The sequence below is a fragment of the Besnoitia besnoiti genome, chromosome IX, assembly GCF_002563875.1.
Source record: "Besnoitia besnoiti strain Bb-Ger1 chromosome IX, whole genome shotgun sequence".
Classification (NCBI taxonomy): domain Eukaryota; phylum Apicomplexa; class Conoidasida; order Eucoccidiorida; family Sarcocystidae; genus Besnoitia; species Besnoitia besnoiti.
Genome location: NC_042364.1, coordinates 2,419,913 through 2,447,436, shown reverse-complemented (window position 1 = coordinate 2,447,436; position 27,524 = coordinate 2,419,913). Strand labels below are relative to the sequence as shown.

Genomic DNA, 27,524 nt, shown 5'->3' with positions numbered 1-27,524 from the left:
TTGGTATGTATAAATATACAGATATATATGCATGTGTGTATCTGTGTATGTTTTTCCGTGAGGCTCATTCATAGGGCGGAGGAGGCAGGTATGTGCGCCGTCTGCGTGGTGTCGTCTCCCTCGAGGCAAGAAGCCTGAGTCCATGCCTGGATGGACGTTTCTCGGGTACCCTGTCTTCGCCTTTGTGGCGGCGTCCGTATCTTCTCCGCCGGCGTCGACGAGTCGGCGCATACCGCGTTTTTTCTTAATGGAAGCTTTTTCAAATTCGCGGACGGCCTCTGGCCTTCGATGCTTTCTCTCGGGGGCAGTCGTCACCTCCACAAACGAAACGCTTTCGAGATGTCGCAGCGGCGTCTCCAAGGGGCACTTTCAAGTAGCCAGGCACCAGCGGAGGAAGCCGACAGACTGTACTAGACTCTGGCTCTCTATTCTAGCTCCTCTGTACTCGCAGTGACATCCGAAGCACACAGCGCCGGTGTAGGCTCGCACAGCGCGGCAGAGGCAGTTACACTGTTACACTGGATGCGAGGCAGATGGCTGAAGCTACTGGAGTCAGCGATGCTGAGGCGTACGCGTCTGCATCTATGCATGCAGCGCCACATATACACATACATGCAAATATATATATATATATAGTTTATCCGGTGGGACTACCTAAGAATATCTCTTTACTTATTCTTTACGCGGGGCCCGAAGAGGGGTTCCACGGCGCGGAAAAAGATGCATGAGCTATTTCTGTGACTCGTGAGCAACGAGGCAGCTAGGCTGCAATCGATACTTCTCTAGTGAGTTGCTGAGCTCCAGGGCTCTGATCCCCCTCCTTCGGTCTCTGCGCCGTAGGCTTTCTCTGGCAGGAGTGTTGGCCTCGGCAGCGTCACGCGTAGTCGCCAGTGTGACTCACAGGGAGGCTGCTCCACGAGTCGTTTGTCGGCTACTGACTCGAGTTCAGCAGCACGCGGTGTCGTGCGCAGTCCTCAGAGGAGAGCCGAACCTCGATGTCAGCAAAGGCAGCCGCGAGGGTTCACAAGGTCGCAGTTCCTATCCCTGGCGCAGCGCAACTCCTGAGCCACCCCTCGGGCTTCAGCAGCCTGGCGTTATGAGGTGGATCATGCATGCATCGTACGCGATCGCTCCAATCGTTATTCCCAGACATGCTCGCCCCGTGCCCCAACCGATGCGCAGGCGGTCGTTTAGGGCGACTAGGCCGCGGACTGTGGGGTGGTGGACGAAGAACTCCAGCGCTTTCTTCTGGATGTCCCTTGGCAGGTCTGCGCGCGAAGCCTGAGACGAACTGCCTAGAAGCTTTCGCGCGCGGCAGGAGGCCTGCGCAGGTGTGCCTGCGCCACAGACATCCCGCGCGACAGGGTTCTCGTGTTCTGCGGCCGGCGCGGGGCGGAAGGCGTCTCTCCAGAGGTCGCGCAAGGAGCCCCAGGTCGAGGGCGTAGGCCGCGCCAACGGAGTCGCGAGCTGCATGTTTCGCGCGTAGTTGAACGGCGAAGAAAGCAGGACGCCCGCGGACGCCGCGAGGAAGTTCGCGCCAAACGGGCTCAAGATGTCCAGGAGAGTCGCTTTCGAAAAACAGGAAGCCGGAGGCGCTCCTGGTGCCTCTAGGGTCTCCGTCGAGCTCCAGGACGTTGCGTCCCCCCTGGCGGCCCCCCATTCGTGGCGCAGGACGCTGAACACGCCGCCGAAGGTCACCTCCCTCCACAGAGTTGGACCCAGCCCGCGGTACAGGAGTTGGGGACCTGCATGCGAGACAGCGGCAGCTGCAGAAAGACTCAACGGGGGGCGAGCCTCTGCGCAGGCACCTCAGGGGCAGCACGAAGCGTTCAGGTGCCTGCTGAACATCGTGGACACCAGACGTCTGCCTCGGAGTCCCCCCCTTCCCCCCCCCCCCCCCCTGTACGCATGACTGGCGAGTTGCAGACACGAGTCCGCGCAGGCGCCGGCCCCACATGAGTTCACGCGTGTCCTCAATCGCCGTGTGCGCGGCTCGCGAAGCTCATCACCCGCCGCTGCGGAGTGGCCGCGGAGTCTCTGCTCTGAATGCCTGCGGCGCTGAGTCTGCGCAGGCGTGGAGCCGCGGCGGGCCTTGTGCTCACCTCCTATTCGCAGAGATTTGAAGAAGGCGCCAGACGATGTCTCAGCATGGTTGCTCCAGCTGGCGCATTTCACCATATTCATGGGGTGGCACACGAGCGCGGTCGTCAGGCCGACGAGTTGCCCAGAAGCCAAGAAAATCCATTTCGAAGTGGGAGGCGAACTGCCGGAGTCCTTCACAGCTTCATGCGGCTCACCAGCTGCAGCTTCCTGCAACTGGCGTGCGCCCGCCTGTCCTGGCGCGCCGAGGCTGGCATGTTGCTGAGCTCGCAGCGCGTTCAGAAATGGAGACGATGAACAAATCGAGGATAGGACATTGGCGAAGATGCTTTCTGCAGAGGAAAGCCATACTCAGTGAGCCGGTCCACGTTCCTCTACACGAGCCAGCACGAAGTGTAGCTACGAGAAGCGCCCGGCGTCGACCCACAGCGAAGCACATCGATGTAGAGCTGCGACGTTGCGAGGTTTTCCTGACCAGGGCCCAGAAAGGCGAAACTGCTCGCCGACGCGTCAGCACGCAAAACACTGCAAGTCAAAGGGGGCGTTAAAACCGCAGTGGAACATGCGCGAGCCCGCGACCGAGTCGTGTGTGGTTGTTCCGATGTTTTCCGCGCATGTGGAGGCTCTATCAGGGCAGGTCATCCCTCGAAGAATTCTGTTGACTGGGAAACAGAATGCCGGACTAAGACGAGGGTCACAAACCGAAGTCTGTACGCATGTTGCCTGCATAAATATATATGCGTGCGTAGACATAGCGGTGGTGAGCCTAAGTCAAATGTGTACAGCGACTCACGTTCTACGCGTGGCACTGAAAGAAAGCCCAATTCTTAATCCCCTGGCCGTTTGTGCATGTAAACTGCTCTGGCGATGTGAGGATCGCAACTCAGTCCAGCTGTGAGTCTCTCGTGAGTCTACGGCACGCGTCGCCTTCAGTCTTGTCTTTGAGCAGCGCATCCCACAGCTGTAGCGTCGCTGGCGGCACACGTACCTAGAGGATAATACAGGCCCGTATTAACTGCCCGAGAGACAAACGTGTTCAGGAGCCCCTGGAAGGGTCTCTCCCAGTTCCGACGATCGAACAGGGGTCGCCGGGCGGTGACAGAAAGATACAACGCTGAAGGCATGAGAGTTGAAAACGGGATTGAGGAAAACACCCTGTGAGCGCGGGCGGGGTCCTGCTAGTCGTGCAGGCGATGATCACGTGGCTCCCACGAAAAAAGTCAGAAGCGGACAGCATGCAGTGAGGTCCTCGTCCCCACGCCCCCCACAAAGATGACAGCAGCTGCATTGCAGCTCTTCGTAGGCGGTCTACCAGCCGCAGCGACGCCACTGAAGCTGCACTGACTCGTTGGCGCCACGAGACAGTTCGCGCGACAGCGGCGGCAAAGGGCTGAGATAAACGCAGGCGGAAACTTGCGAGAAAGCAAACGGAATCGCCTGTTGCTGAACTGCATACGAACGAATACGGTGATGTCGTCACGACCTCGTCCAGCGTCGGAATGAGCAACCTGTTGTCGTCACAGCGCCCGGCGCAAGCAGCATTGCGCCGCAGGAGGGAGGCGCAGCTCACTGCGTTTCTCACCTCTGTCGAAAGGAGTAAACAAACTGGAAGAGAGCGCACCGGTGAGAAGACCGCACGTGAGGCAGCCCGAAGGCACAATGCGTTCGCTCGGCGCGCGACGACCGGTGATCACTGCAGCACGGCCCTCGTCATTTCCCATGGTGACGTTGACCCCGCAATAAACGGTCAAGTCAGCGGTACGAGTGCAAAAATGGAGAGTTTCACGCGTCGAAAACGTCACGGGGGGCTTGGAACCGCCGTAGCATTCTACTGTGCCACGAAATCTATCTGGCGCAGCTGTCCCTCCCCGTTCGTGAATGTGCGGAGAGTTTCCGATGCATCAGAAATGTGAAGTTGCATGCTGATGCGCACGGCCCCCGCCAAAAAATAAGCTTCAGAGAAGCACGCTCCAAAACTACACGAAGAGTTGCCGATCAGGAAGTGACAACAATGCCATTGCTTAGGCTGCACCTGCTCTCCTCCTCCTGCGGGAGGGAGCTACACGTCGCGTCGAACCCCCGGCGACACAAAACCTTGCAGTCAGTAGGTTTCCCAAACGAGAAAACTCAGAGACCAGTCCATGACACCGGTTGAAGCAAAAACACGTAAAATGAGTCGAAAAAACCGCAACGTTCGTCCGTTGATCTGCAGAGCCCCCGCCATAATGCCGGTTGTACGGCATTGCCTCTCGTTTACACACGCCCGTTCAAACGACTCCTTTTATCGTCTTCGGTTGGCTTTGGCACTATTATTTGCCTTTCTTCGCTCAAACTGTAGAAGGAAGCTGCCTCTGCGTGATGTCAGGAGTTCCCAGGTCGAGCTGCACTTCCCGTGCTCCCGAGAGGTGTTCGGCGGCGTTTCGCGGGCTCTCCCGGCATCGACACAGCTGTGGGCCACAGAACAGTGATGCGTGTTCATTGAGCCTTTCTGGTGAGTGGTTCCTCTTTTTTCTCGAGTTGCTAGGACTACTCCTTGCTTCCTGCGAAAAAATGTACATAATCGGCAAGCTTGGGCGAAAGGCACATGGGGGCCTTCCCCTCCGCTAGAGATATGGAGGAAGCGCCTGAGGAAGTTGGACGCCGGTGGCGGCAGCAAATTCGCCCACGGCACGTCTCGTCTTCCACGGTGTGACCCCCCCCTCCCGTGAAAACTACCCGGCGTGGGGGACCCGGCAGCAGTGCAGCCCAGTCTACGCAGAAATTAGTTTGAACGCGCCGGCCTAGCTCGGACCAAGCGTCATGCACAGCCGTCGACGGGTTCAGGTTTCCAACTAGTCGGGTTTAAGTCCACTGCAGCGGCTGCCGGCTCGGCTGCCGTCTCCAGCATTTCACTTGAAAAAAAGCGTGGAGCGCCCCTGCGCGCCCAGCACACACATCTATCGTAGGCTGCGCTAGGTTAGATCACGCGCAGCCTTGCTACACGAACCGTCTTCAGTGTCCCTCGTGGTGACACCACGCCTAGTCCCCACTGGAGAAAAGCTCTCCCCTGAACAAGCAGAAAAACAGGCCCTAATAGATGCGAGCAGCTTGCCTTGAAGAGGGGTTCACGGAAATGTGACGCATCTCTATCTTTTTTCCGAGCCGCGCAACACCTGCGGCAGGAAGCTTCGCGCTCGGCAACGACTGCTACGCGGCTCGCGCTGCACACAGACGGAGACGCGCAATCCGTGTGTCGCGAGACTCTCATCCGCTCCCCGAAGCGAGGTGTGCGCCTGCAGTTGCTCCGGTCGCGGAGGTGTTTCGGGTCTCTTGTCTGTCCGTCCCAGCTCCGCAGGACGAGAGAGGTGTGCTTCTGTTTTTGGTCAAGCAGCCGGGGTTGCGGCGACACAGTTGCCACACCTGGCTACCCTGGGGGGCGACACGGACTATTGAGACAGTGGCAGGCAGACCCGCGCCAGAGGCAGCAGCAAGCAGGGCACGAGCTCGCTGCGAGCGTCTTTGTTGCCGAGTTCCGGCGAGGAAACCCTTGCTCGCTCGATCGAAGACGACGGAACAGGTCGCGTAGACGCTGGACATTCTAAGGAAACAACGGCGAACTCCGGTTTCTGCAAAAACCCGCATAGGCTGCGCATCTGATACCTCGTGACATTCAGGGGCTTGTCTCATTTCGCGTGTCCTGAGTGCTCCTTCCCCGCCTCCCTCTCCGTCTCGGCGTGCCACGGCACCACTGGCGCCACTCCTCGGATGGTCACCGCCATTCTTCATTCATCGCGCCTCTGCCACCGCCAGGGCGTGCCTTCTTCTGGACCGTCTGTGTTGGCGCGCCTTTTCGAGCAGTTCCTTCGCATCTGGAGTGATTCGCGCTTTTCTAACCCCGTTGCCCGCGTGCAAAAGGAAACACCCCAAAAATGACCGTGTCCGCGCGTCGTCCGGCGATGGCAGCCACAACACCGGTGGCGGCCCTCGGTCCCACAGACGGCGAGGGAACCGTGAGCCCTTCTTGCCCACTGTGCACTGCAACTCGCCGAAAGCCCTGTTTATCTTTAGTTGTTCAGAAATCGCGAGGCGATGCCGCTCTGCGGATGTCCGCGCTCGCGTCTACGCTGTTCGTCATTGCTTGCCTCGTACCTGACTGCGGAGGGAGCGGAGCACATGGCGGGGAAAACGACTTCGTGATCAGCTTTCCGAGCCTCGAGGAGGAGCAAGCTCAGAGTCATGCGTTGCAACAAACCTGGAGCGAGCCGGCAGTTTTCCACCCACCAGTTGTGCAGACGGTCACTGAACGGCAACACTCGGCGCCAGGCACCACAGAAGAGAGCGAGGCGGGCAATCAGTTTGAGACCCCCGAACCAGAAGAAATCCCTTTGAGTGAGGAAGGTAGGGTTCTTGAGAGTGAGCCAACTCTGCAGACCACCACTTTAGAGGGAGAAACGGATGACTCGGCGGAGAATCTGGATGTCCCGCCCGAGGAGGAGGCTGCAGAGAAGCTGTATGAAGACCCCGACAGCCCTGAGGAGGAGCCCGCCAAACTCGCTGAGAACCTCGAGCCGTTCCAGGATCTGCCAGAAACTGTCGACGAGCTCACTGAAGCCCTGGAGAATCCCGAGGACCTCATCACAGCTCTCAAACTCTCCGATCAGTTCAACGAGGCCCCATACGAACCGGAGGAGTTCAATGAAGTATCGAAGGGCGCCGAGGTCTTCAACCAAGTGCCGGTGGAGGCCGATGATTTCGCTGATCTTCTGAAGCAACTCGCGCTGGATGGCGACGAAGTCGACCCTTTCTCCGCAGAATACGGTCCGTATTCGGCGGATGTCGCGGGGACGCAGCCCGAAGCGGACGAAAGAGTCGAGGAGGCCACGCAGACGAGACCAGAGGCTTCGCCTGCGGACTTCGAGGCTCCAGCGGACGAGACCGACACTACTGACTTGGAGGGCGATGGGATGTACCCCCTGTTCAGAGACTACCCCGAGGAAGCGGAGGCCGTGAAGCACCAGGAAGTGGTCGGGTCTGCTTTGCGGGAAGTCGACGACTACGCGAAGGCCTTCCTGAATGAGGCCCCCGCTGACCTCCTCGAGGCGCTTGAAGTTGGAGCACAGGCAGAGAGGGACGAGAAGAGACACGCTGAAGAAGTGCTGGGACCAGAAGGAGGAGGCGACCACGCGGACGACCACGGCGATGCAGGAAACTCCAGCAGTGCGGACGCCGACCGCGAGGAGCCGAAGGACGTCCGGACCACAGCAGGTGTCGAACAAGTCGCAACCGCAGAAGGCGGGGAGACTGACGGTGACGTCACGGTTGTGCGCGTGCCCGAGGGAGCGCTGGAGCATCAGGACTCCGAAGACCGCCTCGTCGCGGATGACAGCACGTCGTGGGCAGGCAACTTGGAAGACGCCCTGCGTTTCTTGGCGCATATTTCGAGAACCCATGAGTTCCTGGCGGCCTCAGGGAGCCCCGCGTCGTACGACCTGGAAGACAGAGGTCCTCGTGAAGAAGACAGGGACCGCTCCGGGGCATTCGAGGACGAAGGCTCTCCCGAGTATGACAGGGAAGAGCCTATCGACAGTTTCCAAGCACAAGGCCTCCGCAGCGAAGTCTCTCGTGGAAGCAAACAGGCTCAAAACGCAGAGGGGATGGGGAGCGGGTGGTCGATTGCGGAGGAGGCGTACGAGCCCACGACGGCCGCGGTCACCCGAGAGGGCGGCAGATACATGGCGCCCCGTAGTGTGCCTGCAAGTGAGACGACGATGAGAGGCCAGAGCGGCTCCGCCCCGGCGGAAGACGGCGAGAGCTCGTCTCCACAGGTGCAGCGCCGCTCCCTCGTGTCGAAGAGAAGGACCGCGAGAAAGGTCGTCGCTCTCCTTGCGGCCGCTCTCAGCGTCGTCGCTGGCGCCGCCGGCTACTACTACGCCAAGGCAAGAAGAAGAAATGACTGAACTTCCTTTCGGCTGACGGGGTCCGCCCGCCCGTGAGATTCCTGAAGCCAGCTGCATGGGACAGAACGACGCTGCCGCGCGGTCTGTACAGATTGTTTTCTCTCGGTTGTTGTTCCAGCTTGTCGCGTGGTATGTTTGTGGCCTCTGTTGCGTGCTTGCTCCCGCTACGTGCAACGTCGTTGCGGGGATCTATCTCTCTGCTTGGTGGCACGCGCACAATGCGCGGACGCGCGTTGTGTAGTGTGTGGATTTCCGGCAGATCGGTGGGCGCTCGTAGTCGGCAGTCCAGTGTCGGTTGTGAGTCGTAGTGCCTTCGTCCCGCTTGCCGAGTTGAATGCAGTGCGCACTCTGATCAAGCCTAGGCAGATGGGCCTTCCACGATATCAGTGTGCGAAGAACGAAGGAGCCTTTCGTGAGGAGAAGTCCCGCCGCCTTTGACTCTGGTTCAGCGCGGCAAAGCGCACTCGTGGCGAGGAGAGTTCCCAGCACCGCGCCACGCGATACCTCATCGGAATCCGCCGCCATACTCAGGGACCTCAAGTCTGTCGTTCATCGCCCGCTGTGGTGTCCGTCACACAATGCCTTGACTGGCGTTCGGTGGTCTCAAATCCGTTTATTGAGCAGCTCAGAGATTTCAAAAGATTTTCTTTTGTGCAGACTGGCCGCGTCCTCTGATGTATATGGTTTTTTATTCTTTTTCTGATTCCGCTGCAACCATCACCGTTGAGAAGACTGGGTCACGGATAGCCCGCGATCTGATGGGCGGAGGTGGAGAGCAGTAGCGAGGAAACCCGCCAACACAGTGCGTTGTACAGAGACCTCGCCGACCCGTTATTCGTGAGATGGCATCTCAGCGACTTCTCAGACGATGGTGGCTTCTCGTTTTGCTACTCATCTCACCTGTCTTGAAAAAATACTGTCGCCCCGCCGTAATACTCCCCAGGCTCCACGTCGCTACTTCTGTGGGGATACCCGAGCGCGTGTGGGGTTGGCTTTCGGCTCCAGAATACAAACAAATGTGCAGTCTAGTTGCAAAGTAACCAGTCGAGTGCACGCGCTCGACTGGTTACTTTAAAACCCGAACCGCCCTCGAATCCATAGCCAAAGAAACCCGACAAACTCTGACGTCGCCTCCCCCGTCCTGCTGTTGTGGCGCCCCGTTTCACAGAAAACCAGTCAGGTAGAAACGCCTGTGTGAGCATCAGCACCGACTCGTGGTCGTTCGACAGTCTGCATAATAACCGGAGCTCGAGAGACGACCGCACTTCCTCAGCGAGCGACTCTATCCTTCCAGGGGTCCTTGCCTTTCCAGCCCGTGTGTGGTCGTCGCAGAGGGACTCGGGCGCTGGGGTCATCCGTGCGTTGAACCGCCAACCTGGGCCCCGCTACAGACGGCATCGGTCTCCGAACAACGGGTTTGTGCGGTTTTTGCGCGGCAGACTACCGCAAATGACGGCGTGCGCGGTCAGGCGGCCTCACTACCGAGAGGCACGGCGTGCTAAGTTGGTTCTCCCGGAAGAAGCTTTATTGGCATGCCAGATCAGCGGCACTGAAGACTACACGTATCAGCAGTCCACTACGGCTCCCAATTTCACAAACAACATTCGTTCATGACCGCACGGAGTGTCACAATACAGTGCATAGAATGGTGGCGCCTTGCTATTCTTCAGGGTAGACTTGTGTTCTCCACCCCGGATCGCCCCCCCTCCGATCTTCTTGCATCAAAATGTTTCTTGTCCAAGGCCGCGCGAACAGACCACGGTGAATGTCGTAAAAGGGGGGCCGTCAGCCTGCAGCACTAGCAGTTGCGGAAACCTCAGCACAAAGTGCAACATGCGTGTCGTTTTGAGAGCTCAAACTATAACACAGGGTTGGCTAGCCCTTAGTAAATATATGTGCGAGCGTCCTCAAACGGCGTGAAGGAAACAAGATGCACTGCTCGTCGGCGCATGCACTATCAAACGACCAGTATTTCTCAGAAACGTTCTTTCGAGACATATCCGGGCTCGGTAGAAGTTGCTTGCCAGCGCTGCGAGGCAGCCTACTCCACGAGACAATCTACAGTATGGTGGCGTCTCCGGATGTGCCTGTCTCCGGCAAGGGGGGCGCGGAACGCACGCAAAGTGTCTGCTTACCGTTCTTTGGAGAAGCGCTCAGAGAAAGAGCATGTAGATCCCAGAGGAGTACCGGATCAAAAGACCCAGGGAACAACAGCATAACTGTAGAAAAAGGAGAGTGAGAAGAAGCTTTCGCTCGGTCATGGGACCCGATATCTGCGAAGCCGACAGTCAACACAAACAGAAAAGCGTGTCTGAGAGCGCCGTAATAGACTTTTCTACCGGTGCGCACAAGGAACGAACTGAGAACTGGTTCAGCGCCTGCATGCGTCCGTGCGAGGCCCACGCACATAGACACACGCGTGGCGCCGATGGAAATACACGCAAAAGTCGAGAGATCTCATTTTCCTCATCATCTTGATCCACTCTTTTGGTCTTCTCCGACGTACGCAGGGAGATGACTGAATAGCAGGCACCTTGCCAAGCACAACTGGACACGTAGAAAAAGGGGCGTTCATAAAAACCTAGTTTGGCTGAGGCAGTTGCCTCCTAAAGAGTAAGAGCCCCCCACGATGAAGTCACGAAGCGAAACAACAGCGGCCGCGTCTGGTACGCTACCGACGTCGATGCCTGTGTGAACAGCGTGGTGTGAGACCTCCACGTCTCTAGTAGACGTGCGTGTAAATCTTGTCAACCAGACTGCGCGTCTTTTTAGGCCTCCTTTGGTTCACTGTGTGCGCCTACCTTGAGAACGAGATTGATAAGCGTGAGATTTCCCGAGCTTTCCAGTTTGCCGGTGGCGCTATTGAACCTGCAAGCCGACACACGAGATGAGGAAGACGCACGCACGGACTCCAGTTTGACCGGAATGTGGTCGCACATCCAGTCCGTCTAAGCCCGATCGAGGTCGCGGGAAACGGGTCACAGTCTCCAGAGCCCCCTTCCCCAAGGTATCCTTTCCTTAGCGCCCCATGTACAGGCACACACACACGCGTATTTGAGGAGGCAGAGGGAAGCGCATGCATGCACAAAGGCAGATGCCCGATGCACATGCAGTGTGTGGAGGCTCTCAGTGCGTCGAAGCTGGACGAAACGGAGATGAGCTACACTGTAACATGGTCGCGCAGGGTCAGTTACGACGAAAGTCCACGCCTTCTCGCAGCGAGAAGGAAGGCGCTGCATCGACCGACCAGGCTGCGAAGCCCTGGAGAGCTCACTTGGGTGTCCGGTGTCTGGGGCACGTTACGAGGCCGAAGAGCTGGGCGGGCGCAGGGCAGAACGCAACAGAGGAGAGAGTGAGCCACCGCATCGACCGCGGTGGGCACTCGCACAGCGCCACCTGGTGAGTGAGGCACTCCATGCGGCGACAGCTGAATCCAGAGCTCAGGCACGCGCAACACACGGGCGTTCACCCCCAGTGAAAGCCTCCAGCGCCTGCTGCACCACGCGAACTGCGGCTCTTTCTTTGCAGTTGAGCGCTCGCGCGTTGATGAGGGAACACTGTACTGTGCTCATATGCTGCTATCCGGCTGACAGACGTGACCGACCTGAGGGAGGGAAATGACGAAGTTGAAGAGCTGGGGAAGAAAGAGGAGAAGCAGCGTCTTTGAGAAGTGGCCCAAAATGCCGACGACAGCAAAGTAGATGCCCTGCAGGTCGAAAGCACCAGGCAAAAACACCCGAGACAGCAGCTCAGCTACAGGCGCTAAAGTCGTAGGAGATTCGGCAAACCTTACGCCAGCGAACCGCGGGTCACCGCCTCGCGACTCGTCGCTAAGTCCTACAGCCATTGTTGGCCGTTTCTGGGAACTTGTTTAAAACGACCCGAATCCACACTCAAACAACCCTTCAAAGAGATACACGGCGAACGCGCCGGTTGGGTCAGCGGCACTGAACGGGGGCAAGAGGCGAAGTCGCTCATAAACGACGCGTGAGTAGAGGGACGAACGAGCCCCTCAGGGTGCGACGCAAAGCAGACAGGTGCTCAAAGAAACACAAAGAGACCCGCTGGAATTGAAGGCGCGAGCCGTTTCTCAGGAACAGTTTCTACGAGTCGTAAATCCGGTGCCGCTTACAGCGAAGCACGTATATGTATCGCCGACAAAGACTCGAGAGGGGTACCTGAGGGAGGCCCAAACACACAGGACGCCTCGGATGCTTCCGACTGTCTTCCTCATATGACTGTTGTGATTGCAAACGGATTTGTAGGTTTATTTAGGCTACCTTCTTTGGAACTATACTACATGTTCGACTGGGGGTTAGATCTTGAAAGTCTTTGTCTAACAGAGAAAGAACGACCTATCCGTATCTTTGCGTGCACAAGAAGACACCTCACTCCGCTGTCTCTCCGGCGCGGCCCCTGGCGGCATGAAAGGCCCCCGATGCAGTCTCTCTCGCATGTCTCTGGAGCAGTGGTGGAGGTACACAGCTTAGAAGAGCCACGGAGGTGTCAGCACCGGGAAGGTGTTCACGAGAGATGCCTCCGCAGTCAGGGAGCAAAGAAACCAGAGGCCGCTCACGATACTATTCCAGCGCACGCGCCGCACCTCCGCGGCACGAGTCTTCCCGCCATCTGTGTCGGTGTCTCTCAGCGTTCAGACCCGCTCCTCTGGCTCACCAGTTGAACGAAAGGAGACCGACGGACGAGGTGAAAAAGAAAAGCGAAAGGATGAGGGAGAAGTAGTGCTGTGAGCATCACCGCAAACAGAAAAGGAATGGCTGCAAGACGAAGGGTGGAAGAGAGGCTGAAGCCTCTGCACACGTTGCGACGGGCCTCGCCATGTGTCACATCGCTGGAGCGGACGCGGGGCGAGGCAGAGGGATTCTGCGCAGAGAAGCAGCATAGAAAGGAAGCGAGGACGGACAAAGATCGCCAACAGCGGCGAGGAATCGCCAAGGGGCGAATGAATGAAGAGAGAAAAACAGGAAGATAAGACAATTCTTCGCAGAGAGAAAAACCAGCGCGGGCCATGGAAGAGACAGACGACCGTCGTCCACACGGTCCTACCTGGCGCCAAACTAAAGTCGCTTCCAGGTGCGCACTTCCAGAAAGCCAGTTGCTCGATATCTCCTGCAAACGCGCGAATTCGCACGCAGGAGAAGGCGCGAGAAAAGTATCGAAAGGATTCGTCCCCGCCAAACGAGAAGAGTGCGCGCGGACAAACGCTTAACAAAAAAGTATGGCGCTTCGAAGGCCATCTGGGAGCAGCAGGCCATCGTCGCGTGAGGTGGAAACAGCTATAACACGCATGGCCTCAGGACGGACGTGGCTGCCGCTTGGTATGCAACGCCTCTGCGAGGGCGGCCTCTGCGGGTATGGACTGTATGAACTGCTAGAGGCTCACTCCGCCTCACGCGAGAGAGAGGAGAGGACGGCGGCAACCTGACGTCTCCGTCGCACTCGAGGGACTTGCGACCTCTCACCAGGATATTGTGGAGGATGACGAAGAAACTCATCACCACCGACTGCCCGACCTCGAGCCCGTTGATTCCTGCAAGTGGACACACACCGCGCAGAGGCGCGAGCGACCAGCGGGGGTCAGGCGGGAATTTTGAGAGCTGCCGAGGCGCTCGCTTTTGCAGCAGAAGGGCACATGTCTCGCGTTCGTGTACAGGCAAACGCTGATGGCTGCGTCCGAGTGTCGACTCTAGCCTCGAGCAGCGGGCGCTCATTTCAGAGAGGGAGCTACGAGTTTCCGGCCTCCATCCTGCATCACTGAAGCTCTGCGTCGCATGCACAAGGCGGCCAGCGTCCTGCACACACACCTGCGTAGATGTTGATGGCGTTGGTGCAGAAGATGGTCAAGAGAGCCATGTAGACGTAGTAGAAGACGCCCAAGTCGGCGATGACTGGCGCGGCTGTCGCCAGCCTGCCCGAGAGGAGGCTGAGGTCCGGCGTGGCGCTTGGCGCCGGGAGAGTCGCACCCCCCCCGCGGGGTGTCGAGAGATGAAGAGGGGCTGTCTGTGTCCGGCTCGACGCAAGAAGCGAAAGGGCCGACGCAGGAGAGGAAGACACAGAAACGGCCTCGGTTGGAGCCGAGCCAGGCAGCAGCTGATAGAAGGCGGTGAGTGCAGAGAGAGAGCTCCCGAGGCTCTGAAAAAGTGCGCCGTCTTCCAGAGACAGCTCCGCCGTGCCGGCGAGCAGACCGCTGAGCACGCGGCTAGGCAGCGAGTCCGCAGAGGAGACGACAGATGCCCACAACGCGCTGAGGGGCGTCACCAGAGGAGCGCCCAGCTCGGCGAGAGACTGACCCAAAATCGAGGAGAGCACAGAGAGGGAGTGAAGAAAGGGAAGCACCCAGTTCGGAAGAAGAATCGTCGTGCGGCCGGTGTACGCGACGAGGAGAGGGACGGCCGCGACGAGAGGTGTGAGCATCTTAGCCCTCCACGGAAGCTCGAGGAGGTCGTCAGCGAAGCCCAAGAACGTCATGAGTGTGATGGACAGCAGACCCGCGTTGTATTCCACTAGCTGCGCAGGAAGGAGGACAGAGAACGCACAGAGCGCAGGCAGAATTTTGAAAGTCCAGCGCCGGACGCTGCGGAAGCCTCTCACGAGCTGCAGGAGCCTCGACGAGGGGGCGAAACACACAGCACGCGGGCAAAACGCACAGCTCTGGGCCTGGTGGAGTGGCGGCCAACACCGCGCTGGAAAGCTGCAAGGCTTCGCGGACGCGGCGCCCGCTCAACGGGATGCATCTGGAGCGGCGATGAGTCCCGGCGAAGAGGCGCAAGATGGAAGACAACGCGAAAAGGCCACGCCTCGCTCAAGAAGAAGAGCCTTCCTCCTCCCTCGGGGGACCGAAAAGTGTCTGAGAAATCAGACAGAGAGCTCTGACCTTTTTGTCGTTGTTTTTGAGAAGCACCTGCGACGCGACCGCAGCGAGGACGAACACGAAGGCGGCTACGAGCCCCATGCCCTCTGAGAGGACAGGCGCCGGCGGCGGTTTGTGCATATCTCTCCCTGTGACGCCTAGAGTGAAGACAATGCACAGACACACCAGACACGAGGGGGACTTGCAGGCAAGAAACTCAAGGAAAAACCAGGCATCTGAAATCGACGAAGCAGCCGAGGCCCGCCCCCTAGCGGCCATCTTCTGCGTGGCAAGCAACCTTCGTTTCTCAGGGAAAAAGGCCTGACGTCTGCGCGCAGCTGTCAGTTCAAGGTAAACCAGATGCACACACGCACGTGAAGACATATAGCTGCACCTATACGACCCGAAACGTGGTCAAAAAGCCTGGAGCAGATAATAAGCTATATATACATATGTGATCAGGTAGCAGAAAGGCTGAAGTACGAAGACATTTGGAGACAATTGACGTTCCCATCAGCAGATGAGGCACTGGATACGAGGAGCGATCCCGCAGACATGCAAGACAGAAAACTGTGGCCCCGGGCAGCCCTTCTTCGCGTAGATGTACGTGCCAGTTTAGGGTTTGGGTGAGGGTCGGAACGAAAGCACTGGAAAGAAGTAAGGCAGGTATGTCCTACCCTTCATCTTCATTTTCTCGTCCCAGTACGGAATGAAACGACGAACAAAAGCAAAGCAAAGAAAAGCAAGCAAAATGACCCCTGCTATCGGTCGGATGAAAGGGCTTGGAAGAAGAAAGAAGGGTACAGAGAGAGGAGCGATCAAGATCAGGACGCATTGTGAAAGACGGAGAGAGGGTTGAAGCGTGGATGCCTGGTCGCGGTCGCGCGGAGGCGTTCCTCCTGTCTTCTCCATTTCCTCTGCAGGGAAAAGGAAAGTGGGCACGCTTGCCTGCACTAGCAGTGGTATCGTTGTCGTTGCTTGTGAAGGATGAAGGTTCCACCGAGCGGGAATAAAGAAAGGCGGTGGCAGTCACATGTAGACCGAAGAGCGACACGGCACCATGCCTGGCGCATCTCCCTATCTCCGGCTCCAGTTCCCCGAAGCTTTTCTGTTCTCTTAAAAAAGGGATCCATAGACCAGGGGAATTCAGCAGAGAAACTCGAAGGAAAGGAACGCAACGCAGTGATGCAGAAAGAGGTACCAGCGGCAACAGAAGACAAGCGGAATTACAGCCTACTTTTATTCATCTGTCACCCACTGGAGAAGCGCCTAGCTCGCTTCAGCCAAAGGCAACGGAAAACATGCACAGGCAGGCTTAATTCAGGGCCGGCCGAAAACGTGTCCGTGCTCTGTGCTCATGCCGTTTTTGTGCACATCGACGACGCGTATACCGTCGTCTATCTTGCTGACATAGAGGAAAAGAGTGCAGCGGACGGACAGAAGGATTTGGAGATTCAATGTCATAATCCCGTACGTATATACTGTTTCATCTCACCCGTCGTAATCAGTATTAGCACCGATGAGCATGGTCATATTCCTGCTTGTTTCGTCTGCTTTCGACTATATTTGCTTCCTTGCATGCAGCGATACACGAGGCACAGCGGTACTCGACCATAGTTTTTTCCTTCTTTACAGAAGGCAGTAAGTTCCGCGTCCGAGAGGTACCACTTCCTCTGCATTTGCATGGGTTAAATCGTCCACCGGAGCGCGAATACCGGTTTCGCCAGTCGTTCCGTCGTCTTGATGTTGTTGTCTTGCGGGCATGCGCACATGTTTTGTACAAAAGATGCATGCGACACTTGAAAGTGACCCTGCGCTGATGTCTCGGCGGCATGTTCCAATTGAGAAACTGCCTGAAGAGTTTCTCGTCAGAGGCTGTTTTTGAATGGAGCACTGCATATTGCCATGGCTGTCTGGAAAGAGTTCTAGCGCGCATGTGTGCTCGGGAGCGACCGGGGGGCTGGAGGTCCGCAAGTCAATGGTAAACGAGGAAGACACTAGAGCATGAAGCTAAGTATAACTCCCGCGCTCTAGCCTTGCGGTTGCGGTTTGCTTTTTCGTTGGGACTGTTCAGTCAGCCGAACTATAGCCAACCGCAGTTACCACCGCGGCGAGAGGCTAGTCTAGAAGGAAGGGGTATTTCGGTTGTCTGGCGGGAACGATGGTGGAGGTGGCAACGAAAACCTAATAGCTGGGGTCTCCACCCCAGAGGGGGAAGATCAGTTGCCAGTTTTTGAAAGGATTGCCTCTCAAGGACTGAACGAAGCGCTGGCCGGCACAAGTCCCGGTTCACTGTTTCTTCCCTTCATGTAAGTCCCGCCATCATCTGTGTCGCAGAGCCCCGCAATCGTTTCTCTCCGAGTGTGCTCAGCCGGAGCTGAGTAACAAAATGCTGTTCAGAAAGTGTTTCATGCAAGGTTGTAGCCCTTACTATGTCATCTCCGTGAAGTAGATTCAATCTGGAATTTTGTTTCCATGTTGTTTTGTGGTGATAAAAGTGACCATCCGTGGCTATGCGACCGTCGAAGCATCGTTCTGGCGGTAGATTAAGAGAGTCTGTCCATATTGGTTCTACAGGCGCTTTTTGCGCCTCCGAGTTTGAACGGGGATATATGTCCCCAAACCAATTCTCAAACTAGCTGACGGCATGATGGATTAAAACAGGATAGACTTATCGTCTACAGAGACTACAGGCGGCAATCGAGGTCACGGAATTATATCTCAGGATCCAGGGGTGCAGTCCGGCACTCATTCAATTACACGAGTGTCTGAGCATGGCTCAATGAGGAGTTGCATCAGCCTTGCTTGCGTCGCAAGTCATTCGGTGTGCATTCAAAATTGTAATTGAGACTCTCTGTAACGTAGCGACAATAGGCTTACCCCTTCTCGTCCGCAGGTTTCAAACGGTGACACACCCCTGGCGAACTTGCGACAAAGTCCCAGTGGAAAACGCAAAAGCCAACCTTAGGTGCCACGCGGCACCACTCTGTTGGCGACCGATGCGAAAAAAAAAGTACGGTCGACATCTTGCTAGGGATCACTAGAGTGTTTCCCCCGGGAATTCATGCAACAGTTCAAGAAAGCACACGGGTATGAAAGAGCGAACAAGTTAGCTGAAGATCCGCCATCCCGCATCCCGCATTGAGGTGTATGTACGAGCCACCTAATCTCCGCCGTCGCGAACGATAGAAAGTGTGGACAAAGTGATCGTAAGGAGGCAGCCAGGTACCACTAGATAGTTCAGACCGAAGGACGACATCATGAAGCGTTATTTTAGACACACAATTTTGATATCGTCCCTACTGCCCTGGCAGTGTGCTGTCGCGAGCTTTGTTCGGCATCGGCAGAAAGCTGCCAACGACGTACCAGGGCAGGTGGCAAATGACATGCAGGATATCGACCGAAAAGCTCCTCAGAAAGTTCTGTGGAAACGTCTCACGCAAGCAGATTGGACGGTCGCCAGGAAGCCAGGTCTGATCTGAGTGTTGAGATTTGGGTTGACTGCATTCAACCCGTGTTCTTTGGAACACCAGGTGGGGGCCCGTCTGCCGTCTCACCCCAACAAAATCTAGATCTCCAGTACGTGCACCTGCCGGACATGTAAGTGATTGCTCCGTATTGAGAGACGCCGCAGTCTTGTGATGCCTGTTCTAGCGTTGCTGAATGCAGCGATCCTGTTTTGATGGAACCGCCGGTGCAATCTATAGTGGAAGCAGAGGAGAAGTAAGTGGCTTCAGACACAGCGAGCTGTCGCACGTGATTGTGAACGTATGCACCCCAGATGCTCATCTCAAACATATTGCAACTTCTTCATCGCTAATCCATTATCGGTGACTCTCTGTAAATCGGGTTCATACTCCAACCCTAAAAAGCAAAAGGGTTCGATGGTACGTCCCAGTGGCGTGGCTTGATTTAGCCGACGACGCTCGAAGCTTCTGTGCAGGTCTATATCAAGGCCTCCAAGGGTGAATGTGATATTTAGTACGTAACTCGCAAGGTGTGAGGTGACGCCACACCCAGCGGCAGGCAACACTGCGTCTGAGTTTACTATCACCCCCAGTATGATACGCATCAAGAATGGGAATACACATGGGCGCATGTTGAAGTGCGATCTACAGATGTGCAGAGTGTCTGCGAGCGAGATCAGCTCATTTCTGAGGCGAGCCCCGTGCATAATGTCGCGTAAGCTCCAAGCACACGATCCATGGTGATTCAATGCATTCCTGATTCGATTCTTCTCAGCGATGCAGCAATTGCCTGTAAACAAGTCAACTGTGACTTCTTTGTTTTGTCCACGACAAACGGGTAGGTGCACAAGGACAGCATTCATAACAGGTTTCAGTGCGCGGCCTACTAGGGTGAGGGGCGCTAAAACTGCATTCACAAATCATGCGTGGCTATGCAAGGGGAAAGCGATACACGTACGTAGGCTTCTACGCTATTGCTCTCGGAGGATCCTTAACAGGCGCACGAACAGGTTCCCAACGAAGGCTTCATTACGGGAGAAGTCGGCGTCCCTTCTGTTATAGGTCAGCTTGATATTTTCAGCCGTCTTGCCATCCCGTTGGGTGATGGAGAGGGTTTTGCAGGCAATGTGGAGGATGGTGCCCTGCAGTATCCCTGAGACAATTGCGGCATTGAGCAGAGCCTGGGAGCACCCAGGCAGCGCCTGTTGTATCCGAACTTGAAGAAACCCGGAGCAGGGGAAAGATGCTAGCCGCACGGTATCACAGCGTGTCCCTAAGCTGACAACAATTTAGTGCCAATGGCAGAATGATAGTATGAATCGGCAACCCATATTTGATTACCATTTTCCGATGTTTGCCTCTACAATGATGTCGATACACCTGATCCCACAAGACTGTTCTCCTCCATTATTTTCTGCTCAGGCGAAAGCCTGGGAAAATGACCCACGCAAGAGCCGTTGGCCACGCGGTGGTGGTGTGAAGCATGTCGGCGTCGATACTGCGGCGTGAGTTGCGAAGCACACTGCACTGTATATTCCACCACCTTATTTACACTAAGACGCTAGGTGTGTCGCACATGGGCAGAGGGGTGCAGGCGGTAGGATAGCGGACCGTCTTTGTTCAACTTAACAACGACGGATGCGGTGCAATAGGATCTTTCAGACGGGTTGAGCAACTGTCGGCACCCACACGGCGCGCCACCTTGCTGCGTAGATGTCTCTAGTAGCCCCGAGTTGCAAGAAATCGAGATGTGTCTGTAGAGCGCAACTATCCATTACAGTGGATAGGGGCTTATGGCGTATGGCGCGTCCAGTACAACGATCTGGTGGGAATACTCTTGTGGGCTAACACTTTTACCAGCTCAGCATCCCACGCGTAGTGCACGGCACACCGTAGACGAGGAACCGTTACCTGGTTTCTGGCTATGAGAGGTGACGGCTAACTGTTTACAACTTGACACCAGGGCGCACACACGGGCCCGCACGATGGTGCCGCGTATGGCGTGGACCGCGACCAACGATGTTCGGGGGCTGTGTTGCAGTAGATGACGAGACCGTGCCGCCCCCGTGTAGGACAACACGAATAATTCAATGGAACGCCCCAGATTCCCTTTATTTAGCGGAATGAGATGTGTTCCGGTGTGTGACGTTTGACCGCCAGGATACCGTCGTGAGGTAGGAAATCGCCGCCCTGGACATTGTTACTTCGTAGGGCTATTGCGGGACCGGGCAGGACCTTGTTCAGAGGAACTTATCAAAGGCACATCGACTAAGTATAGACGCAGGAACATGACGAGCGCCTTTGGAAAAGTTAAAGAGAAATTCATACGGAACCATTCTGTGCTTGAAATGACAGTTGCCTCACACACACGAAACGCAACCCATAAAAGCCGGGATGTCCGTTGGAAAACTGTACAACGTGCTGAGACGAGGCAGCATACGTTTCCTGTAGACGCACTGGCCATGCCGCCGCCTGGACCAGACAGTGATAAGCGAAAATGCACAAACCGCAGCTATACAATACTCTTGACAAGGTGTAGAGCGCAGGGCTCAACCGGTAATTTACCATGGCTTTCCTGTAGAAGATAACCAGGCATCTTGCACCATCGCCGGGCGGGTTACATCATCACCAAAGCGTATAGATCGCAGGGAAGCATAGCACAGCTATCAGCTCATGCGTTAAATGACAACCTTTGCAACCGCCAAAAGAACGCAGTGGAAGCCGGGAACCTTGCGAGCGAAGTACATATCGAACAACCCTATCGAGGCAAGTACTGAAGCGCGTGCGAAAGGGTGCAGGCGCAGCCACAGCGCGCGTCTCCGGAGCCTACGACTCCGTTTTTAGCTTCTTCGCTTTTGGAGCGCCTTGACCTTGAACCCCTCGGAGGCTTCGTGAACCAACAGACACGTGCCCAGCCCGTGCTCTGTGATACCAGTCCTCCGCGAGCTGCTGAGCTCGTTCTTTGCCGAACTTCTTTGCCTGAAAGACCTTGTACCGCGCGAGCCTATCTTCGACCCAGAATACCCTGAACAAGCGGAGCGCCGACGCAGCAAAGACCCGCAGCGCAACTAAACTTCCTTGATGATCCCTAACGTTATCCTGCGTGGACGGAGGCGCCCGGAAGGCACTCTGTTGGCTGCTGACAGTGCCCTCCCGTGAACATGACGCGTGCATGACGTACCTCCACTCGCGAGAAGCTGCGTCGTACTGCAGTACTGGTTCGTTGCCTCGCTCCGTATCTCCAATCTCGCCTGGGCATGCCAGCATTTCCTGTGGTAGAGGAAGAGGCTTGCGAAACCCTTTCCGAGTCCTAATGGGGACGGCTGTCGGGCCGCCAAAGTCGAACGTTGATTCCTGCTGCGTCTCGGCGGGTTCATGCTCGTCGAAAGTCGGAACTTCTTCGTTAACTAAGCAACTAGCACTACCAAATGCGCGCACGGCCGCGGCTCGACCGATATACGAAATGGGGGGGCAAAGATAAGGGTATCTCACCAAATTGTTGCAGTCAATACCTGACGCGCCTGCAACCGCCAGTAGACTCGCAGAAGACGCGGGGCCGTTGGCAAACGCTCGCGGGGGGCAGAACTGTGACGAAGCAGCCAAAGCTTGTGGCGCAGTCGGTTCCGACGCGGCCCACATATTGGCGGTTACCGGAGTTGTCTTTGCTATCTGTGGCAACAAATGCTGCAGGACCGCCGCCTGCGTCGGCACGTGACCGTCTCCCGCGCTCCCTGAGGGAGCATAAGATACAGAGCGAGCCGCAAACTCCTCACGCGGACACGGCGGAATCGCTTGAGCGACTGTCGTCGTTAAGTGCTGTGGGGCTGCGCTGACGCTAAGCGACGAGTTTGCGTACAGTCGAAGGCCACTGGTGCTGGCTGCATTTGAGGAGTCGCCTTCTTGCAGCCCTTGTGCAAGGTTCCATATCGCTGCGCTTCCAGAGGACAAACTAGGCGGCGAGGCCCGCGCCACGTAGTGCGCCGGCTGGACACGCGCCCGGGTAGACTCCTCCTCGCCACTCGAAAGAGCCTTGTTCAAAGAAAGAGCTGAAGCCTCCAGCCCTCCGGAGGACGAGGGTGAAGTGCAGAGAGACGCCGCCGACAAGGAAGAGGTGTTGTCGGTGCCCACGCGGCTCGAGGCAAGCCCCGTGGGAGGCGCACAGCTGCAAGAGCTGGAAGAGTTGCCGCAGGCTAAGCATGGCGACTCCTTTCGGGACGGGAAAAACGGCGTGGGTGCGGTTTTTCCACTCTCAGACGACACAGAAGAGCAGGCAGTCGGGCTGCAATGAGACGCCGTTGTTGGCGTGGGCACCGAGTCCATGACTCCAGCGAGGCAAGCGCTGCTTGCACTAGCTGTTGCGTGGGTCAAATCTGAGTGCGGGATAGCCAGGAAACAACGGACAAGATTGAAGGCTGCTGATGGTGATACACTGGCTTTGAGCGTGTGTTGCGCCCCGCCGTCGTCATTCTGCGCCTCAGCCGATTCCCGAGAAGCGCAACACTCTGTAGACGCAGCCCGGTGTGAAGTCGTGCCTGCTGGGGCGGCGACAAGAGGAAGCGACGTCGCCTCGGCCTTTGCTTCTTTAACACCAGTCGATGTGGCCTGCAGCGGATCGTGGCCGCTGTGAACACTCGAAGGTGGCGGACCCTCTCTGAAAATCGGCGGCAGGGAGCTCGAAGCCGCTGTCTCGTGTTTCACCTGCAGCTGTTGAACGTTGGAGTACGCGTCTCCCTGCACAGCCGGGCTGTCCCCTGCGCACGATTGAACGGGTGACGCTTGTACGCCTGAGGCAGCAGGAGCAAAGACATTCTTTTCAGCGCCTTGCACGACTTCGGTCACCGGGGTCGCTGCTTGGGTGTGGCTTGTGGAAGGTTGCGGAGCTTCCGAAGCCTGCGCTGCTGCTTGCGAGACGCCCAGAGGAAGGCCTTCTTCTATACCTCGCTGCGGAGCATGTGCGCGCGCGGTCGAATCTGAGTCTCCAGCGAGGCCTGACGACCGAATCGGCGCTAGCCGAGTGGAAGGCTCTTCGCCGTGAGCGCACGACTCGGGAAGCGTGAGCCCTCCACGTCCAACCAGAGGGGAACGGGGGCTCCGGCCGGCGGACGGCAGAGACATATCTTGATAAAAAACGTCTGACGCGCTTAGAGGAATCGACAAGCCGTCCCACGTGGAAGGCGAGATGGAACGGCTGTGGCGCTTCCTTGGGGACGCCGTCAGTGCTGTCCACGACGTGGGGGAGTCAAACGGGCAGTAGGTGTAGGGGGTCTGAAAGGCGCACGCAAGGAGTGGTGGCAAGCAGGGCGCGAGCATGCGGTACGGCAGAAACAACGCTACGTGGGGACGTCAAGGACAAGCTCCCCGGAAATAAGAACATTACTCGACTTTTCCGAGGCCCTGGACTAAACCCACCTCCGCACATGATTACAGTGGCGGTACAGTTGTGGCCCGTAGAACACCACGCAGATCATCAAGCGACAGCGGTCCCCGTGCTGGGCAAGGCTCCGACAGTGCACAAAACTGCCACGACACGTGAGATTTGTCTGTTGCCGATGCACATCCTCAGGCGGCTCACCTCGGGGCGGTCGGGTTCGCTGACCCGCAGAAAGGGTGGAAACGTTCCACCGCGTTCGTAGAGAGGAGATCCTTCTGTCAACTTTTGCAATTCCTGGTACGGGTTGCAAAGACTGTCTCCCCCGTCCAGCGACACGCCCCGTCCACGCCCAGAAGGGCCGCGAGCTCCCCCAGGCACCGGATACTGCTCATCTTTATCGGGCTCCTGCGGATCCGCGAACAAACGGAGTCGATGGACGTCCCTTCCGAGGCTCACGCCACCCGGGTGGTATCCGCGCGGCGTGCGCTCTCCTTCGCTTCCAGCGGTTGTGCGCCTTTGACTGTTCGCAACTGCGCCGAGACTCACAGAATCATGGTACAGGTCGGCGTGGGAAAATTTGCCGCCGCCGAATGGGCTCACACAGCTGTGTTCTTCCAAAAGACCAATGGGCTCCATGCGGCCGCCCGCGAATTGAAGCGACTCCTCAGGTCCTGGCGTTCCTGCCACGGTTGGAGTGCACTGCTCGGGGTAGTAGTATCTCTCTGGCCCCCAGCGGAACGCTGAGCTTAACGCATTTGGAGTGGAGCAGGACTCAGCGCATGCAGCAAGGCCTGATGTCGACGGCAGACAGCACCCCGAGCAGGACTTGGGCATCTGAAGAGGAATTCGGAGCCGCTGCGAAGGCGACAAAAAATCGAGACGCAGGAGGCCGTCGTGTAGTTCACGCGCCGTTTCTGTTCCTCCACCCAGTGCAGGGGGGATGGCATATCCCGCGTCTGCGGACGTGACGCACGCAAACGCTGACGGCGCTGTCTTTCGGGGATCCGCCGTTGTCAGTTGCTTCAGTGGAGGCGGTGTCGTGAAGAGCGGACCCAACTGATGGGATTTTTCGGTCTTCCCTGGAGGACCGGGTGCACCTTGAGACAGCGGTAGATCTGTACAAGCGGAAAAAGCTGCCACAGGCGTCCTGAATTCGAACGGAACGCACACGGACGCTGGGGAAGAAGAGACGGCTTGGATGGCCGCCTCGTCGTGAGGGGGACACGCCGATGCAGACTCAGAGGGAGGAGAGGTCGCGCCTTCGTAAGTTGAAACTTGACTTGCTCTGGATGAGACACTGGTCGAGGCTGTCATGTCAGAGCTTCCCGAAGTGCTCCTAGAGGGGAGCGCGAGAGGCATCATTGGTGACGACGAGAAGGCTGAGCCGCTGGCTTTGCAGCACGATGTAGGCAGACCAGAAGACCACAGCCCCCGCAGCGCCACTGGATCGCTGTGCAGCTCACTGCGTGAGTCTGACGGCGTTTCGGCGACGAGGTTCAACAACCCTCGCTCCTCCCTCAAAGGTGCAGCCTCAGCTTCTGCTCTTAGAGGCCAGGGGTGCCCGCCGCAGCGGGAAGAGACACCAGCAAGAGGGTCGGAGAGAGTCTGAGGAGGCATCTTGGGAACTGAACTTCCAATTCTGTCGTAGTCCTTCGGCGATCAAGAAGGGGCGCGCCACCATGCGTCTGAACAGCGGACAGATTGTTCAAACGTCCCTTTCGTCCAGGCAATAGATACAAATTCTCCCCCTTCACGACTCACGTCCAGCTAGCTCTGCCGCTCCTCTGTTCGCTCGAGCGTTCGCTGCCCAACACAGGTGACGATTCCTGGTTGCCTCCTCCAGTGTGAGCGCATGACTTCGGCTCAGCGATCGATCTGTCACAAAGACTGAAGCCGTTCCTGCCGAAAACGTCAAAGCAGTCTCTTCGCTTTTCGTTGGAAAAACGTCCGCGTGCAGCGCCGCGTCGGGACTCCTGAAGGGCAATTACCTCCAGCAGAGCGATGCGAAGCACACACCACGTGGGAGCGCAGCCGCGAGGGAACGCGATACTCTGCAAAAACGTGCCTCGCACTTTAGGCGCTCCTCCCCAGACACGTAATTTTCGTCCGTCCGGCTTCTTAGAACGCCGGACGCAGTCCCTATGCAAGATACGAGTAGTCCCTGACGTCAAACATGGGGTCGCAGAAAATGCAAGGTCGCCTTGTACGTCAAAGGAACTGGCAAATACAGACCCGAGCGCGAAGGCGGCCTCGTCGTTCAGGGGGGACAGCACGCAGAAATCCACCCTGTCTTAATCGAAAATGGTCAGCACCTCGCGGAGAGCTCGCAGAGCGAGTTCTCGGATGAGTCCAGACAGAACCAACGCCGTGGACTCGTCGCTGTTCAAAGCGGCATGTGGGTAGATGCCGATTCGCAATACAAGAACCGCGGGTGAAGCCCGACGGCTTGACTACCGCGCCATGAAGATGTGCGGCGTCCGCAGGAGATCTCGATCCGCTGGCTCTTGGGGGGATATCGGCATGCGAGGCCCAACGTGATTTTTACAAAACACATTGCTGGCAAAGCAACCGGGTTTACAGGGTGTGTATCCAGAAGCGCGACCATCACACGTAGCTGTTTTGACGCTCTGCTGGTCGCTAGACGTGAAAAAACAGGGCAAACGATAGATGGCTCGATGCGGTCTTGGGCAGACTGGTACTGGGAGAGTCTCCTCGCCCGAAATATAAGTAGGCGACAAATTCTGTCGCCTTCACGCGGTGTGTGGCGGAGCCTGCTGGGAAGCGAGACAGCTCACGCATTCGACACCGATAGTTTGCCAGTTGGGCAGGAAGCCGAATTATATCCCTGGGAGATGGACAGGGCGGAGATGTGGCTGTCCGCGGAAGTCTACCAGCGCCTCATGTCTTCCAGCGTAAAACAGACACGCACCCGCCCCCCTCCGCAACAGGGCGCGAGCCAGATTTTTGTATCTTGGGGAGAGGAGCCGCGGCAAGGCGTCCGCACAGGATGCGAAGCCAAGGCAAAATGAAATCTGCATAAAATACCCTCCACAATGAACGGGCAGGGGGGCATCAAAAGGGAGAGAACCGGCCCATGCATCACACGGAAAGCATCGCACTGCCCACCTACGTGATAGCAAGGTATTGCCCTCCAGAATCGCTCACAGAACTGCGGTGGATGCACATGCCAGCGAAACAGAGCGCGACCGCGTCGGGAGTGCTGTTGCCCGCGGCATTTATTCTGGCGTAGGAGCACGTGTGCGGTTGCTCGTTTCCCGACGAAACTGTTCGCTCTCTCCTCACAGAAGACGCAGAGATCTTTGGAGGGGACGTATATGCCTCCGGCAGAGATTTACACATCTCTTCGTGTGTGTTATCGGAAAAACACAGCTCCGCTGCGTTCAGGATGGCTCTCCTCGAAAGGCGGTCGCCACCGTGAAAGAATTGGACGCGGGCGTGGGTGACACACAGCGCAGTCGTGCAGTGTGTTAACTGAGGTTGTTTCAAGGAGCTGCCCCCCCGCACTGCCTCGAGCACACCTCCAAGAAGGGAGAGAATAACATTCCTCCCAAGCCTCGCTCAACTTCCGTGCCCCTTGGATCAGCCCCAGAAAGTCATCCAGGTTCTCTGAATTACAGCACTGTTTTTTCGAGGCACACCGAATTTGTCGCGCACTCAAGAGTGACCAACAGCCGGGGGCCTCCACACAGCACAGGGATCACTAGACAACTGCGCAGGGCAGGGCAGGGCACGTAATCAGCAACACACATTCACAGCGCGGA

At 57.2% G+C, this 27,524-nt stretch overlaps 4 protein-coding genes across 4 annotated transcripts; 1 reads left to right on the top strand and 3 right to left on the bottom strand.

Annotated features, from left to right (window-relative positions):
- Positions 1-1,080: 1,080 nt before the first annotated feature.
- BESB_015140 (carrier superfamily protein) lies at positions 1,081-3,821 on the bottom strand (the record flags this gene model as incomplete). Its single annotated transcript, XM_029360243.1, has 4 exons — positions 1,081-1,766; positions 2,103-2,432; positions 3,089-3,214; positions 3,683-3,821. The coding sequence occupies 4 exons, from the start codon at positions 3,819-3,821 to the stop codon at positions 1,081-1,083; spliced, it is 1,281 nt and encodes a 426-aa protein (XP_029216910.1).
- A 2,361-nt stretch (positions 3,822-6,182) lies between these two features.
- Positions 6,183-8,036, top strand: BESB_015130 (uncharacterized protein; the record flags this gene model as incomplete). The annotated part of the gene is made up of 1 exon (XM_029360242.1): positions 6,183-8,036. The coding sequence occupies one exon, from the start codon at positions 6,183-6,185 to the stop codon at positions 8,034-8,036; it is 1,854 nt and encodes a 617-aa protein (XP_029216909.1).
- Positions 8,037-10,189: 2,153 nt separating this feature from the next.
- Positions 10,190-15,594, bottom strand: BESB_015120 (glycosyl transferase, group 4 family protein; the record flags this gene model as incomplete). Its single annotated transcript, XM_029360241.1, has 11 exons — positions 10,190-10,309; positions 10,838-10,904; positions 11,311-11,351; positions 11,641-11,742; positions 12,169-12,214; positions 12,711-12,778; positions 13,101-13,163; positions 13,517-13,584; positions 13,859-14,561; positions 14,929-15,062; positions 15,582-15,594. The coding sequence occupies 11 exons, from the start codon at positions 15,592-15,594 to the stop codon at positions 10,190-10,192; spliced, it is 1,425 nt and encodes a 474-aa protein (XP_029216908.1).
- Positions 15,595-21,197: 5,603 nt separating this feature from the next.
- On the bottom strand, positions 21,198-25,359 carry BESB_015110 (AP2 domain transcription factor AP2VI-3; the record flags this gene model as incomplete). The annotated part of the gene is made up of 2 exons (XM_029360240.1): positions 21,198-23,636; positions 23,944-25,359. 2 exons carry the CDS (start codon positions 25,357-25,359, stop codon positions 21,198-21,200), a joined length of 3,855 nt encoding a protein of 1,284 aa, XP_029216907.1.
- Between the last annotated feature and the right edge of the window lie 2,165 nt (positions 25,360-27,524).